Raw genomic sequence first — 17188 nt, 5'->3', positions numbered from 1 at the left:
CTGTAACATTTGCACAACCATCATTGTCTCAGATGATCGCACTACTCGTCACTTTAAACTGCATACACTCCTTGAAGTCTCAGCGCCCTTTGCACAATGGTCATTACACCGGACTATTGCAATATTAGTCATTCGAACTGCTCTAAGTGCTACAGGACTCTGCATCATTTTGCACAATTGTTTTCTGTCAATGTCTGTATGTCTCCAAAGTGTTCTGTAAATTGACTGTCTGTTGTACTAGAGCGGCTCCAACTACCGGAGACAAATTCCTTGTGTGTTTTGGACATACTTGGTAAATAAAGATGATTCTGATTCGGTCCCTGTACGACCGGAGTCAGAGTTTTGTCCGCATATCCGGCAGTAAGTCGGACTCGTTCCCGGTGAGGGTTGGACTCCGCCAAGGCTGCCCCTTTGTCACAGATTCTTTTCATAACCTTTATGGACAGAATTTCAAGGCGCAGCCGAGGCGTAGAGGGGGTCCGGTTTGGTGGCCTCAGTATTGCATCTCTGCTTTTTGCAGATGATGTGGTTCTGTTGGCTTCATCAAGACGTGAGCTCCAACTCTCACTGGAGCAGTTCACAACTGAGTGTTAAGCGGCTAGGATGAGAATCAGCACCTCAAAATCTGAGACCATGGTCCTCAGTCGGAAAAGGGTGGCGTGCCCTTCAAAATAAAAGGCTACAAGCTTAAAACAGGAACTCAAGTTAAAACTTGCACATATATACCATTTGACATGATAAAACGGTCCCAAATTGCAATTTTAACAATGCTATATTTAACTTTTAGCTGAAACATTTATAAATAGTCAATTTTGTTAGTTCCAGACACATTACGTTTTAGTTCATAGGTTTGATACTGGTTATAAAGTACCCTGAGTCAAATGTTCATTTTAGTCTGTGCTGCGGGCTGCTAAGAAAATTGATGTTCAGAATTTGGACACACTTTATTTAAATAAACCATGAAAACTTTTTTGACCAAGCCTCCTAAAAGAATCAAAATCGAGAATCGTTTGGAACCGGAATCGAAATAAGGAACCGAAATCGTGACCGGAATTGCTCAAATTCAAATGATGCCCAGCCCTAACTGTAACAGAGTAAAAGCACCTTTTCTTCTTAACATAAATACTCGAGTAAAAGTAAAAAGTTTGCCTCATCAAAACTAGAAAACTAAAATGTATCCTAAATGTTACTTGAGTAAATGTAATGGAGTAAATGTAGTACATTATTATTTATTTATTGCACTGTGTGAGTGGCCCCACACCAAGCAAATTAGTCACAGAGGTGAGTACCTGCAAACACATGCAAGTGAATTGACACTGTTTTGCATGCACAATAGCCTTCGGAAGTGACCTAGAATTGCTGCGCCTTCATCGTGGGGGCTTAGGACCCCACCCAGCCAAGAGGCAGGGTCAGGCCCAGGAGCCCACCCGAGAGCGGCCCAGTGGATCGGACATCACTCACACAGAGGGACCCAGGGTAGTCCACCGGCCCCCAGAAATATGTGTATGTAGTTCATTAAATGAACAGGGATGGGTGTGTGAAATGCATTAAAAGATCTGGGGTGCAGGCAGAGCAGATGAGCAACTCGTCTGGACCGGGAACCAGCACTGACGTACTGAATCCCGGTCTGACGCCCGCATCCCCCCCCAACCCAGCACCAGCCCTCAAAGTATGTATGTGTGCCTGGATGTGATTAGTGAAAAAATATTTACAGTGAATGGTGTGAGTGTCTGCATAGTGAGTGATAAAGGGGCATAGCTCCTGCAGGCTGGGCCCATCCGGTGGGACAACCACAAGGAGAGGATCGTCACAAGTGTTGGGATTCTTTTTTTTTTTTAAATATTTTTTTTATTGCTGTTTTAAATTTATTGTATTGAAGGAAGTTTCCGCTTATTTGAAATTCTTGGAATAATTCATCAAATTTCATAAACATATTAGTTAAGTTGTTGTTGTAGGTGGTCAATTCCACATTGTTCTTACGTGCTAAAATAAAGGGATATGTTGTTAATTTCGAAATCTGGATTGTGCCAGATTGGGGAGAGCATACTGGGAGCTAATTGAGATTCTGTAGTTTCTAGACCTTTCAACCAAGCTGTTAAGGTGGTTATTGGATTCTTGAAACCGTAATGGTGCTTGAGACTTGTTAGAAATAAATGGGAATTTTGAGAGTTTGATGATGTTGCAGTCTATCTGTTCCAATTCTAGCCAAGAATGATGCTCCTCACTGTGGTGCATCCATTTGATAAGGTATTGTAATTAGTTAGCTCAATAATAGTGTGTCAAGTTGGGAGCTTCTGAACAGTGGACAAACTAATTCTGTTTTTACAAAGTCATCCTCCATGAAATGGACCCGATCACAGCACAATTGTGGTTCTGAAACTCATAGGAATGTCTCCCAAAATAAATTTAAGCTATTTATTCCTCAAGCCCCCTGAACATCTTAGGTGACGCAAAGTTTAGGCTTTGCAGAAGTTGCAGCCGGGTTGTCACTCAGCCATTTTTCCTGAGATGAGTGGGTATGAAGCAACCACGAAGTGAGCAGGTACTTGAATTGGCGAAGCAACGTCAAACGTCTATTTCAAATCCAACGTTTTTGCGAGCGGTTTGGTGTTCAAAGGCTATTGCATTCAATCAACAAACTGCATAGTTGTCAAACCAGCTCACAGATTAATTTTGACTTTTTTCTATGCATAAAATTGGAAAATTTGGGATTTTGATAGCATGGGACCTTTACAAAATAAAAATCAGTTAATTGATCAAGTTCCATATTGTTCAAGGAAATGTGTAAAGTATTAAACGCGATATGATAAATTGTTGACATTTTTGGTTGTATTAGCTACCTGAAATCAAACATTGATTAAAAATGGATTAACTTCAAACAGGAATAGCTTTCTGTACATCTCCATGAAATGTTGCAGGTTAAATGTGCAAATCTGGTTGTAAACTGTTTATCGAACACTAATTTTAAAACTTGACTGTCAGACTTTGTGCTTCAAGCCCATGCTTTCTCTTCACTCTTTCCTCCATTCAGCTCCCCATCAAAGTTGGACACCAGAACACTCACACGAAAATCAGCACAGATCACAACAAAGAATGCCTGATCAACATCTCAAAGTACAAGTTTTCACTCGTCATTAGTGGCCTAACGACTATCCTCAAAAATGTCAATAACATGGTAAGTTGTCCTGAGCTTAAAGAATACTATATATATATACACACACACACACACACACGGAAAGTAGTCTGCCTCTGGCCTCGAGAAACGAGACATACTGTAGCTGTGTGTTGGTTCTCAATGTAGTGATATCATTCTGGCTGATGAGTGGCCCCGAATCAGTAATGGGGCACTGATTTAGTACCTAAGCACAGATCCAGAGTCTTCATAATGTCCGTTACTAATGATTTACTTTGTTTGTCTCCATACCATAGCGAATATTTGGAGAAGCATCTGAGAAAAACCTCTACCTCTCACAGCTGATCATCCTGGATACATTGGAGAAGTGCCTGGCTGGGGTGAGTTCCTGCTCTCATCAAATCTCGCCGTCATCTATTTAGGCTTTCGGGGTATGGACAAAGTCCATCCATCCATTCATTAATATTTCTATCGCTTTAACACGTTCAGGGTCACGGGTGAACTGAAGCCTTTGCCAGCTGACCTTTGGTGAGCAGTTGGGTACAAACTTCACTGTTTGTCAGTAACTTTCTGGGCACATATAAACAGATGCTCATTCATACTTGCTTCTGCACCTATGGATATTAGTCTTCATTGACTCTCACAAGTGTGTTTTTGGATTGTGGGAGGAAGCCTGCGTGCCCAGGAAAAACCCACACAAGCACGGGGATTACAGCTGAGATATGAACCAAGAAACTTTGACAGTGAGGCTGACGTGCAAACCAAATGCTGCACCATTCTACCTGACAAAATATGTCACTAATTTAGAGGAAAGCTCAATGTAAGGCTATATGGTGAACCCTTCGTTTGGTAGTTGAACAACAAATTAAACAGATTTCTAGGAATGACAAAAATGGTGACATAGTTCCTCTTTCAACTGCACGTTAGTTACTCATTTTGTCACACCTGCAGTTTTTGCCATTTATGCTTTTCCATTGTCAAATTGAAGTAACACTGCAGTAGGATTTTAATAAATAATCTATTGTATAGTAGGGTTGCATGTTGTGCTGGGCGATATATGGAGAAGCTTGAGTCGACCAATATTTTAATAATGCTCTATGGAAAAGTGGATCATCGATTTTCTATAATTTTCGCTACTCCACAAGACTTCCGCCAACATGGGGGAAATGCTCGTGACTAGCAAACCATAAATGGTCCCATAAAAGGGCACGTCTTAACATTTGTAAGAAACCGTCGTCTGCAAAACGTGTATAAAAGACGGGCACATCCGTCCCTGTAAAGTCACCCGAGGATGAAGCAGGTTATTAAGTGCTATCACATTAAAGAGAGCTGCGCCTTCGTGCCGCTCCTGTAATGTAAACAAAACAATACCGCAGAGCAATTGTGGTGGCAGTTGAAGCGCTTATGTTTTTGAGTTCACTCCGTGAACTGCCGGGAAGATAACAACGTAATAGTTTGTCGAGCACGGACGAGATGGAAAGCGTTCATGGGGGTTTGAATTCGTTAGCATTAGCAGCTACTTGCCAACATCATTCTGTGAGCAATCACGCAAATAGTTTATGTATTTCTTTTTTTATTCTCATTATTTACAGATCACCACATTGTATTTGTTCCATGTGACATCACATTTCTCCTTCGCTTCTTCTTCGAGTTCCTACAGACTGGGCATGTTTAAGTACATTGCTGCCATCTCAGGGTTAAAGTGATGAACACCTACAACAGAGCCAAACCTTAAGAATTACATTAAAATAAATATTTAAGCCATCATTTATTAACAATTAGAGTTACAGAGTAATGATTAGGTTGCGCAGGTGAACAGCATGGCAATTTTTATTTTTAATTTGTTTTTATTGTATTCCATAATATACTGCAATAACTGTCTCACAGTAATGTTCTTGACATAATTTACAAAAATATGGAAATTCAGACGAATTGTTCTGAAAGTGAATTTCTCACAGTTGACAGCTTTGTAGTCATCGCCAAAAATGATTAATTTGACTATTGTCATTTCTTTTGGTTTTTCGGCTTTCGGTTTTCAGCCTTGTTTTTTAATTTTTTATTTTAAGTATTTTGGTTTCGGTCAAGCATTTTCATTTTGGTGCATCCCTAACTTTAAGATATTTTGAAATACCTTTAGGAATTTTAAAAAATGTATTTCTTTGAGATGTTTATTATTGTTAAATAAATCTTATTCTTTATAATATAAATCAATTTGGTCTGGTTCGGTTTTATACATTTAGAAACTTGAGCTACATAAATATCGAGTCACATCGAACATCAACGTTAGGGGAAAAAAAATCATATCAAGTTTAGGCCATTTCGCCCAGCGCTAGTTGCACGGCGTACGAGTACTAAAACTGTATTGCAATACTTCCCTGGCAAAATCTATACGGATCCCACCATTTTCGAGTACTGGTATAAATAAATAAATCATCACTTCACAGCACCCTCCAACTCTGTGTCAAAACTGGGCTGTGCCCAGTTTGTATGCAAGTCGGAGAAATGCACAAACATAGACAGAATTGGTTCCAAAGTCTCGCGCTCCTGTGGACTTTTAAGTCCTCACGGAGAAGATGTACGCAGTGTCATCTGGAATCATTTTGCTTGCATTACATGACCAACAGCCAGGGCAAGCCGGACATTCTTGTAAAAAAAGCCAGTCTGCGAGGCTTTTCAAAGCTGCTATTTTTAGTACATCACAGACATGCATGTTGAATTTTATCACAGATTCAAAGAGCGACAGGTTGGCATGTGACACAGTCGAAAGACTTCCCTTCATTTTGTAAGGAATTCCTAAACGAGGCCCTGGAGCTGCCAAGCCAGCCTCTAGAAGAAAGAGAGGGGGGAAAAAAAAAAAAAAGTCCTGAAAGGAATTCCTTCTTCCCGGTTCTTTTGTTTGGTTGGTGATCTTGTCCCCAAATAAAACCCTGATAAAATAAAATTTTCTTTGAATATTTACCATAATTTCTCATGTATAATGCGCAATTATTTCCCAAAAATATTTTTAAAAAGTCGATGGAGTGCATTAAACATCAGTACTAAAAAAAACAAACAAATAGATCGTAGATTGGTGCGGAACGGAGGGCAGGTGGCTGTGCAAAGCTTTGACAATAATCAGGAATAAAGGTAACCAAGACTTCAGGGCATCTGCTAACTGGTGTTACTTATTTATGAGGAGGCACAATCTCTCTGTTATGGGCAGAAAACAATTGGACATCTTCCAGCTGATTATGAGGATAAATTGACAAAATACTAGCAGTTCATCATTCGCCTGAGAAAGCGGTGAGAATCCGAAATTGGCTTCATAGCAAATGCTGATCAAACACTCATCACCTTTGAGCTTCCAAGCACTTACACAATCGATCAGAAAGGTGGAAAAACAGAATCAGAATCATCTTTATTTGCCAAGTATGTCCAAAACACACAAGGAATTTGTCTCCGGTAGTTGGAGCCGCTCTAGTACAACAGACAGTCAATTTACAGAACACTTTGGGGACATAAAGACATTGCATCGTTTTGCACAATTGTTTTTTGTCAGAGTCCTCTAGCACTTAGAGTAGTTCGAACGACTAATATTGCAATAGTCCGGTGCAATGACCAGTGAAAAGAAAGTCTACTGGGAATGGAAAAAAATACTTTACTGTAATGCTGGGTGCTTATGGAGATGAGATTAAGCTGAAGCCATTTGTAATCTTTAAACGAAAAACCGCCCAAGAACTACCAGTGGCCAAAGGGCGTAGTTGTAAGATGCCACCCAAAAGGGTGGAGGGATGAGGCGCTAACTAAAGACTGGATGAGGTCAGTCTGGTGTGACCACAAGCGACTCTGTTGCAAAATGCTGCTGGATGCCTTTTGGTACCATCGCATGCCAGCCATCAAATAAATCCTAAAAGAAAATAAAGCTCACTTGATCATTCCTGGTGGGATAATTGCGCCGTTGCAGGTAATACAACTCCAATTCCAATGAAGTTGGGACGTTGTGTTAAACATAAATAAAAACAGAATACAATGATTTGCAAATCATGTTCAACCTATATTTAATTGAATACACAACAAAGACAAGCCATGTAATGTTCAAACTGATAAACCTTATTGTTTTTAGCAAATAATCATAAACTTAGAATTTTATGGCTGCAACACGTTCCAAAAAAGCTGGGACAGGGTCATGTTTACCACTGTGTTACATCACCTTTTCTTTTAAAAACATCAATAAACGTTTGGGAACTGAGGACACTAATTGTTGAAGCTTTGTAGGCGGAATTCTTTCCCATTCTTGCTTGATGTACAACTTCAGCTGTTCAACAGTCCAGAATCTCCATTGTCGTAGAGTACGCTTCATAATGCGCACACATTTTCAATGGGAGACAGGTCTGGAATGCAGGCAGGCCAGTCTTGTACCCACACTCTTTTACTACGAAGCCACGCTGTTGTAACACAATGTACTCGAGAGCAGTGGAGACTTGTTCTCTGGAGTGATGAATCATGCTTCTCCATCTGGCAAGCTGATGGAGTCTGGTTTGTCTGACTGCATTGTGCCAAGTTTAAAGTTTGGTTGAAGGGTGCAGAATGTGCTTTGGCATTGTCTTGCTGAATGAAACAAGCAGGGACGTCCATGAAAAATACATTGCTTGGATGGCAGCATATGTTTCTCCAAAACCTCTATGTACCTTTCAGCATTAACTGTGCCTTCACAGATATGTAAGTTACCCATGCCATTGGCACTAACACAGCTCCATACCATCACAGATGCTGGCTTTTGACCTTTGCGTCCATAACAATCCGGATGGTTCTTTTCCTCTCTGGCCCGGAGGACACAACGTCCACAATTTCCAAACACAATTTGAAATGTGGACTCGCCGGACCACAGAACCCTTTTCCACTTTGCATCAGTCCATCTTAGATGAGCTCGGGCCCAGAGAAGCCGGCGGCGTTTATGGGTGTTGTTGATAAATGGCTTTTGCTTTGCAGAGTAGTTTCAAGTTGCACTTACGGATGTAGCGCCGAACTGTATTTAGTGACATTGGTTTTCTGAAGTGTTCCTGAGCCCATGTGGTGATATCCTTTACACATTGATGTCGGTTTTTGATGCAGTGCCGCCTGAGGGATCGAAGGTCACTCAATATTGGTTTTCGGCCTTGCCGCTTACACGCAGTGATTTCTCCAGATCCTTTGAACCTTTTGATGATATTATGAACTGTAGATGATGAAATCCCTAAATGCTTTGCAGTTGTACGTTGAGGAACATTGTCCTTAAACTGTTCGACTATTTTCTCATGCACTTGTTCACAAAAAGGTGAACTTTGGCCCATCTTTGCTTGTGAATGACTGAGTAATTCAGGAAGCTCCTTTTTATACTCAATCATGGCACCCACCTGTTCCCAATTAGCCTGTTCACCTGTGTGGGATGTTCCAAACAGGTGTTTGAGAAAGTTTAGGACTGCTCATCAGTCATTTTTGCCACCTGTCCCAGCTTTTTTGGAACGTGTTGCAGTCATAAAATTCTAAGTTAATGATTATTTGCTAAAAACAATCAAGTTTATCAGTTTGAACATTAAATTTCTTGTCTTTGTAGTGTATTCAATTAAATATAGGTGGTCCATGATTTGCAAATCATTGTATTCTGTTTTTATTGATGTTTAACACAATGTCCCAACTTAATTGGGATTGTAGATGTATAGCGCAATCACCCTTTTAAGAAGCACATGTGGAAGAAATGGAACGAGTGGATGACTTCGGGGACTCATTCAATCACTGCAGGTGGCAATGTAAGGAATCCGAACTGGTGCAAATAACCGCATAGATAAAAGACACATGGGATGCTGTTTCCCCCAACGTAATTTCACGGGGATTCAAAAATTTTGCCTCACAATCGCCATGGATGGCACAGAGGACATGCTGTGGGAGGACGATGAGACCGCTGTTCATGATTCAATGTAGGAGGCACCGGAGCATGAGAAACTGGACTAAGTCATCAACGATGAGTTCTCCGGTGATGAATCAAATGTAACGGCACATGATCTTCTTTTTCAGAGTGGAGGTGAATCAGATGCTTCTTTTGAGGGCTATGCTGTGGACGTACAATGTAGTGGAGAAACTGCACTATGCACAAATGCTTTATGCACAAATGTTTCATGCAAAAAAAAATTCTTGCAGAAATGTTTAAGTTAAGCAGTTAAATTGCTTATAGATATGTAAGACTGTAGTAGGTATTATCCACAGTACTATTAACATGTGATACCATCATTTAGCATTTATTTTAGTCTGTCAAGGGATTCTGTTCTAACAATTACAGGTACCGTTAAACTTTTTAAATCAAGCGTGGTCTTTGGCCCATCCCGACACCAGATGAAAAAAAATATTACTGGTATATCAGCGCATGCACAAAGATTATTTTTTATCCATCCATTTTCTGAGCCGCTTCTCCTCACTAGGGTCGCGGGCGTGCTGGAGCCTATCCCAGCTATCATCGGGCAGGAGGCGGGGTACACCCTGAACTGGTTGCCAGCCAATCGCAGAGCACATATAAACAAACAACCAATCGCACTCACATTCACACCTACGGGGAATTTAGAGTCGTCAATTAACCTACCATGTATGATTTTGGGATGTGGGAGGAAACTGGAGTGCCCGGAGAAAACCCACGCAGGCACGGGGAGAACATGCAACTCCACACAGAACTGTGAGACAGACGCTCTAACCAGTCGTCCACCGTGTCGCCATTATTTATTTATTTATTATGTTTATTTTAAAATGATTATTAGTTATTGTCACACACATAATTTTTTGACAAACCTACCAGAATACAAATACAGGTAATACAGGTTCTTGCCTGTTCATAGGCTGAATTTTATCAGCATGACTGTAGTGCAAGTGGTCAGTTTTAACAAACAAAAGCGGTGAAGGTCTATGATATACTTAGTGACCTTCTAGTTACAAATGATCGTGAGACTATTGCACGGTGCTGGACTAATACATGAGTCTCACTCCCTGGCGCAAAGAGAGGCCGACGCGAAGTGAGGCCACTGGCAGCTTTCTTTTAGCCTTGCTGTTAGCGCTCTTAGCTCTCACACGATGAGGACGGTGGAGGTACGTGTTCGAACCCCAGCGGTGGCTGGACCGCGTTCCATATGTTTACCCATGCTTTGTCTCGAGAGCTGTCCAATTCCTCTTTTTCGCTTTAGTTGCTCACCGGAAGTAAATAATTGATGATTGAACTTTTTTACCCCTGAAAACCAATCGTCGATGGTGGGGGTGATCGGCTTTTTTCAATCATTGAAAAACGATCGTCGATGCAGGGGTGGTTGTGAGGTTTTGGATACCCAACCAAACCCGTTTGGATGCCTCCTCTTACTGATACGTTTAATTCAAATTTGCATTAGTCAAGTCATAGAAGTTTCCAATGACTCCTGAGGCAATACTCTTTTGTAGAGAAAAACTGACCACCCCCAAAGTGAGGAAAGTAGAGCTAACTAAAGCAGCAGCAAGCCAAGTAGCTGCAGTCTAAAAGAGGCTTAAGGCCTCTTTATACTCCCGCGCGGGCAGCAGCGCCCGCATTGCATCACGTGACCGGCGCATTGGGTTGCGCGACCCCTATGCGACACTTGACGCACACATGGAACAAATTGTCGCCGCGCTCAGAATGCCGCAGAGATAATCTCTCGTGATTGATCCGTTTTAGTCACATGCTGTGATGACGTACTCAGCAGCGCATACCACCTATGCCGCCGCCGCCTTGATCAATTTTGCAATATAATTAAACGGATCATCTGGTCATCTAGGTCCATTTGTTCTAGCAGGCACTGTTCCACGGTTGCCATTGGTGTTCCTTTGTTCCGGAAAGTAAAAACGGCTACTGGAATTGGCCATAAAATGCAGTGGAAACCAGCCTTCGCAAAACCCCTGACTTGAAGGAGAACTGCAGTACATTTTCAAAACGGCATGCATGGGTTGCGCTCGTGTATAAAAGCAAACTGCGCGCGGGATAGCTGGAGTGACATCAGCGCGGTCGCTAGTAAGAGAAGCCTTTAAGCTGCTCAGCAGGGGCTTATCTCCCTTTTTTTTGCATTTTCTTTTTGGGGGTGGAAAGTAGAAATTGTCGTCAAGCCATCTATACATTTTCTATACTGCTTGTCCTCTTTAGGTTAGTGGGTAGCTGGATCCCATTGCAGCTGACTTGCAGGTGGGGTACACCCTAGACAGGTCGCCAGTCAATTGCAGGGCATATAGAGGCAAACAAACATTTACACTCACTTTCACACTTGTGGTTAATTTAACATCTTCAATTAACAAAGACTTGATGCACACCAAGCAATGCGGCTGAACCTGACTGACCTGTCAGGCAGTGTGTGGGGTTCAACAACTTGTTTTCATAAGTGGCGACAGTCGACTACTAGTTTTGCTCCGATACAAAATTTTAATCGCCGGTGAACGGCCTCACAATGTTGTTGATGTAAGTGTTTGGGTTGCAGTGTTCAGTTGCTTGGTATGAGGCGAAGAGTTGTTAATTAAATTTTTTTTCTTGTTGTGCTGCGTCGTGTTTGGCCGCGTCGCTCAGTGTGCAGTTTGCCTATGAAACATGTTTTTGGGGTGTGGAAGAAAACTGTCTCATTTTGTCTCATTTTAAACATCCTTGACTGGGTGCAAGCCAAATGTAGTCAAATAAGCATGGTAAGCTATGACAAAAAAAACAGATACAATCCCCCCCAATTTATTGTCACCCATGATCTGCCGCAATGGGATCTCCAACTACCGGAGACAAATTCCATTACAACAAGCTGGAAATTTTTTGATTTGAGTTCGTTGTCACATTTCTGTGGGGCCAATTATGTATTACTCGTGCACTCACTGTAGTTGTCTCGCCATGCTGCACTATTTGCATATACTGGCCACTCATGCCAGAGTAGCATCTGCCCCATTTGCACACTGATTGAGGAGTATCTGTAACATTTGCACAACCAACATTTTCCCAGATGATCGCACTACTCGTCACTTTAAACCGCATACACTCCTTGAAGTCTCAGCGCCCTTTGCACAATAGTCATTGCACCGGACTATTGCAATATTAGTCATTCGAACTGCTCTAAGTGCTAGAGGACTCTGCATCTTTTTGCACAATTGTTTTTTGTCAATGTCTTGATGTCCCCAAAGTGTTCTGAAAATTGACTGTCTGTTGTACTAGAGCGGCTCCAACTACCGGAGACAAATTCCTTGTGTGTTTTGGACATACTTGGCAAATAAAGATGATTCTGATTCTGATGGTCTCTGACAAATTCATTTTTGAAGGACCCCCGGAAATGGAAGAGAAGGGAAAAAAAGGGGTGGGCGGCGCGTTTTTGTTGAGCTGTGGATTTTTGCTCACATTTGTTCGGTACATTTGTTTAGATTTTGTTTAGAAAAATGTAATTGTGGGTTTTGTGGTTCTGTTATTTGAACTTTACATGCATGGTACACGTTTATTCAAGGTTATGAATCCTTGGCCCATGCTGACTACGTAACTGTAGGTAGAAAAATTACATAGTAGTATAGTGATCAATTTATTTCTAGAGCTGCAACAGTCAAGTTTTACACTATCCCACTATAGAGTTTTTAGTATTTACTGTTGAGTTACATGCACATCTATTTTACACTTAGGAATGTGCAATAAATTAAACATATAAAAGCTTTTGATATAAAAAGACAAGACTACAACGTAATTTGTAACAAAACGAGACATTTTAGAAATACAAATATATACAGTAATCACCGCTCGATCGCTGGGGGTACGTTCCAAACCACCTCCACATTTAGTGAAATCCGCGATACAGAAATACCTTATGTAAAAACACCCTTGACATGTTTTTATAGCATTTACGTCTTTAAACACGCTTTTCAAACAATACAAACATATGATACTGTATATTGAAAGAGAGAGAGAGAGAGAGAGAGGGAGAACAAGAGCAATGAATAACAGAAATATTGCACAAACAGTATAGAAAAAGAGTAACAAATTTAACAACACAAAAAAATCTGCACTATAGCAAGACAGCAAAGCGTGAACAGCGATATAGTGGAAGATGACTGTATATGCGACCTGAAAATTGAGGTATTTTAGTAGAATTACTTGTTTTTTGTTTTGTAAAGAAATATTTTGACATTCATGCTCACATGTCTTCCTTTCTCAGCAATCCAAAGACTGCCTACGCCTAGATGAGACCATGTTAGTCAAACAGCTTTTGCCAGAGATCTGCCATTTCATCCACACATACCGTGAAGGCCATCAGCATGCAGCTGAACTCCGAGCTTCAGCCTCAGCGGTTCTCTTCTCTCTTAGCTGCAACAACTTCAACGCTGTCTTCAGCCGAATTTCCACCAGGTACCTAACTACACTATTTGTTTTACAGTCCCAGAATTGTGTTTGGAGGTATCTTGCTGTCTTCATCAGGTTTTCCCTTTATAGTAAACTCCCATTATATCAGGGTTAATTCTTTTGTGCCACTACTATAGAGCAGATTTTTGGTTGACATGATGATTATTAGAAAGGCTGATATGATATATTGTGTGTCCAGGAGAGCAGGTGGAGAGGCAGTAAGGCGAGAAGTTTAGGGGCCGGGTTCAAATTATTTTACCATGGTGTAGATGGGAAGAGGAATGGAGTAGCGGTTAATTTAAGGAAGCGTTAGCTAAGGATGTCTTGGAGGTGAAAAGAGTGTATGATTGAGTGATGAGGCTGAAACTTGAAATTGAGGGTGTTACCGTCCCCTCCAAAAGTATTGGAACGGCAAGGTCAATTCCTTTGTTTTTGTTGTATACTGAAGACATTTCTCTTTCAGAGACAAAGGTTTAGAATTCCAGCTTTCATTTCATGGTATTTACATATAGATGTGTTAAACAACGCAGGACAGAGCATCTACAGCTACCATCATGAGTTACATCAGTAAAGACTAGTGAGCCCGTTCCAGAAGCAGCCATGAAAGTCCAAGCCATGACATTACCTCTCCACCATGCTTCACTGATGCGCTTGTGTGTTTTGGATCATAAGCAGATCCTTTCTTTCTCCATACTTTGGCCTTTCCATCACTTTGTAGAGGTTAATCTTGGAATTCTAAACTTTTGTGTCATATTCCTCTTTTGATCAGAAACCCAAATGTCTTTAGTATACAACAACAACAAACAAATTGACCTTGCTGTTCCAATACCTTTGGAGGGGGACTGTATGTATAATGTGATTAGGGGCTATGCCCCACAGGTAGGATGTGACCGAGAGGTGAAAGAGAAATTCTGGAAGGAGCAAGACGAAGTACTTCTGAGCATCCCAGAGAGAGAGTCAGGATTGGTGCAGATTGTAATTGACATGTTGGTGAAGGAAACATGGGTGATGAAGAAGTGATGGGTAAGTCCGGCTTCCAGGAAAGGAAGTTTGAGGGACAGATGGTGGTAGACCTACAATAGCGGAGGTAGAAGCACGTAGGTGGATTACATTTTATGCACATGATGTAATCTGAAGGAGGTAACTGACTGTAAGGTAGTGGTAGGGGAGAGTGTGGCTAGACAGCATTGCATGTTGGTGTGTAAGATGAGTCTGGTGGTGGGGAGGAAGATTAAGAAGACAACGGCAGAGCAGAGAACCATGTGGTGGAAGCTGAGAAAGGAAGAGTGTTGTGCGGTTTTTGGGAAGAGGCGAGACAGGCTCTTGGACAGGAGGACCTTCCAGAAGACTAGACCACTACAGCCAAGGTGATCAGAGGGACAGACAGGAGGGTGCTTGGTGTATTTTATGGTAGGAAATTGGAGAAGGAGACTTGGTGGTGCAACCTCTAAGTACAGGAAATCTTACAAGGAAAGAGGTTGGCTCAGAAGAATTGGGAAATTGAGAGGACCCCAGAGAGGAGAAAGTAATACGGAATATAATATGGAGATGTGATGTAGGACCAAGGTAGAGGTGGCAAAGGCCAAACAAGGGCATATGATGACATGTATGAATGAGAGAGAGAGAAAAAAAGAGCTATACAGGTTGGTCAGACAGCGAGCTAGAGATGGGAAGGATGTGCAGCAGGTTGGGGTGATTAAGGATAGAGATAGAAATGTGTTGACTGGTGCCAGTATGAATGAGGAAAATGAGAGAGAAGGAAGAGTAGAAGAGGCGGTGGACCAGGATGATATGGAATTATTGACAATGATTAGTAAAGAGGAAAATAGGCACTAAAGAGGAGGAAAAAATGAAAGGCAGTTGGTCCTGATGACATTCCTGTGGAGGTATGGAAGCATCTCAGAGAGGTGGTTGTGGAGCTTTTGACCAGGTTGTTCAACAGAACTATAGTGGGTGAGAAGTTTCCTGAGCACCTCTCAGCTCTCAGACACTGTGGGCATGTCGAATGGATGCGCCAAAAGGAATCAAACGTACTGAGGGGGGTGATAGCTTATCCATCCTTTTTCTGAGCCGCTTCTCCTCACTAGGGTCGCGGGCGTGCTGGAGCCTATCCCAGCTATCATCGGGCAGGAGGCGGGGTACACCCTGAACTGGTTGCCAGCCTATCGCAGGGCACATACAAACAAACAACCATTTGCTCTCACAGTCACACCTACGAGCAATTTAGAGTTGTCAATTAACCTACCATGCATGTTTTTGGGATGTGGGAAGAAACCGGAGTGCCCGAAGAAAACCCACGCAGGCATGGGGAGAACATACAAACTCCACACAGGCGGGGCCGGGGATTGAACCCCGGTCCTCAGAACTGTGAGTGATAGCTTATATGATGTAAAATCACGTTAGGAGGCTTAACTTCAAATTTTAATGTTTATTGTGGACTATAATCATAAAAATAAGCACACAAGTCAACTTGCCCTTGATGTGGGTAGGAGGAAGCCCAGGTAGATAGACAGTCGGCACTGCCCCATTCACTAGTATCAAGTTACCCATGAAGTCATGCTTTTTCTGGTGCAAGTTTACAAAATGTTGTTGTAAAATGTGCACGGCAGTCGGGTGATGGTGTTGATGTTCAGCTCGCCATCTGCGTCTCTTCAAAAAGTCAATCCATCGCTTTTTTATTTCGTCCTTTTTTTGGGAGTTTAAATAATGTCAATGAGCTGTTCGGTAAAATTGAGGCAACCAGCGAAGATGCACGCAGAAGTTGTAAATGGGCCATTTTATGGAAGACGAGCACAGCTAACTCATAGCTGAGCAGCATAGCCAAATGAAACGACATCACTTTGTCCTTATATATTAGGGGAGGGCACTTGTGCGAGAGTATACGCCCTAGCCCCGTGACAACCCCGCCCTCAGAACCAGGAAAATTAAAACTGTGAAAAAGATGGTTAAGATATAGCTCAACAATTCAGCACGGTTGTTATGTCTTGGCATATGTTTTTAGCACTTCAAACATATTTAATGTATTTAGAAACAGGGATATCTGTTTAGTGCCACTTTAAAGAGACGGGCTGTCCCTAACATGATCCTTTTTTTTTAACCGCAGCTGCAAAATACATGTGGCGTGTGCGTGTTTCCTCAGGCTACAGGAGCTGACGGTGTGCTTAGAGGACAATGTGGATGTTCATGACATAGAGCTGATGCAGTACATTAATGTGGACTGCTCCAAGCTTAAGAGGCTTCTCCAAGGTTATATACTCTTTAGGGTTAAGAGGGTAAAGATTTACATGATTGATCTATTGTTTCTGTCAATTTTGTTGATTTTGTAATTTGTATTTTCTTGTAGAAACTGTTCTAAAGTTTAAAGCCCTTAAAAAGCCTACACAACTAGCAGTCATCAACAGTTTAGAAAAGGTAGGTTGTTCCTTTTTTCTTCTATTTAATTAATTAAATGCCCTTGTGTCAATGTGACCATATTATATTTCTCTCTTAATGAACTAAAAACCCACAGTGGTCACAGAAATAACTGACAAGGATTAATGAAACATTTAAGAAAATCAGACACTGCTTTAGAATTGTGGTTCAACAGAATTGTTTTAAAACAACAAACTCATGAAACAGGCCTGGACAAAAATGATTGTATCCTTAGCAACAAACTCATGAAACAGGCCTGGACAAAAATGATTGTATCCTTAGAAAAGATTGCAAATAAT

The 17188-nt window shown here is 41.5% G+C and overlaps 1 protein-coding gene across 8 annotated transcripts in view; it reads left to right on the top strand.

Annotated features, from left to right (window-relative positions):
* Positions 1-17188, top strand: part of nf1a (neurofibromin 1a) — a 155606-nt gene that overhangs the window by 13445 nt on the left and 124973 nt on the right. For all 8 annotated transcript variants that reach the window (XM_061682142.1, XM_061682138.1, XM_061682141.1 and 5 more), the window contains exons 2-6: positions 3032-3175; positions 3430-3513; positions 13294-13484; positions 16618-16724; positions 16822-16889. In XM_061682142.1, the coding sequence (XP_061538126.1) occupies positions 3032-3175; positions 3430-3513; positions 13294-13484; positions 16618-16724; positions 16822-16889 (594 nt within the window). The remainder of the gene's footprint in view (positions 1-3031; positions 3176-3429; positions 3514-13293; positions 13485-16617; positions 16725-16821; positions 16890-17188) is intronic.

Source organism: Phycodurus eques, chromosome 7 (assembly GCF_024500275.1).
Source record: "Phycodurus eques isolate BA_2022a chromosome 7, UOR_Pequ_1.1, whole genome shotgun sequence".
Classification (NCBI taxonomy): domain Eukaryota; kingdom Metazoa; phylum Chordata; class Actinopteri; order Syngnathiformes; family Syngnathidae; genus Phycodurus; species Phycodurus eques.
This window is presented reverse-complemented; position numbering and strand designations above follow the sequence as displayed.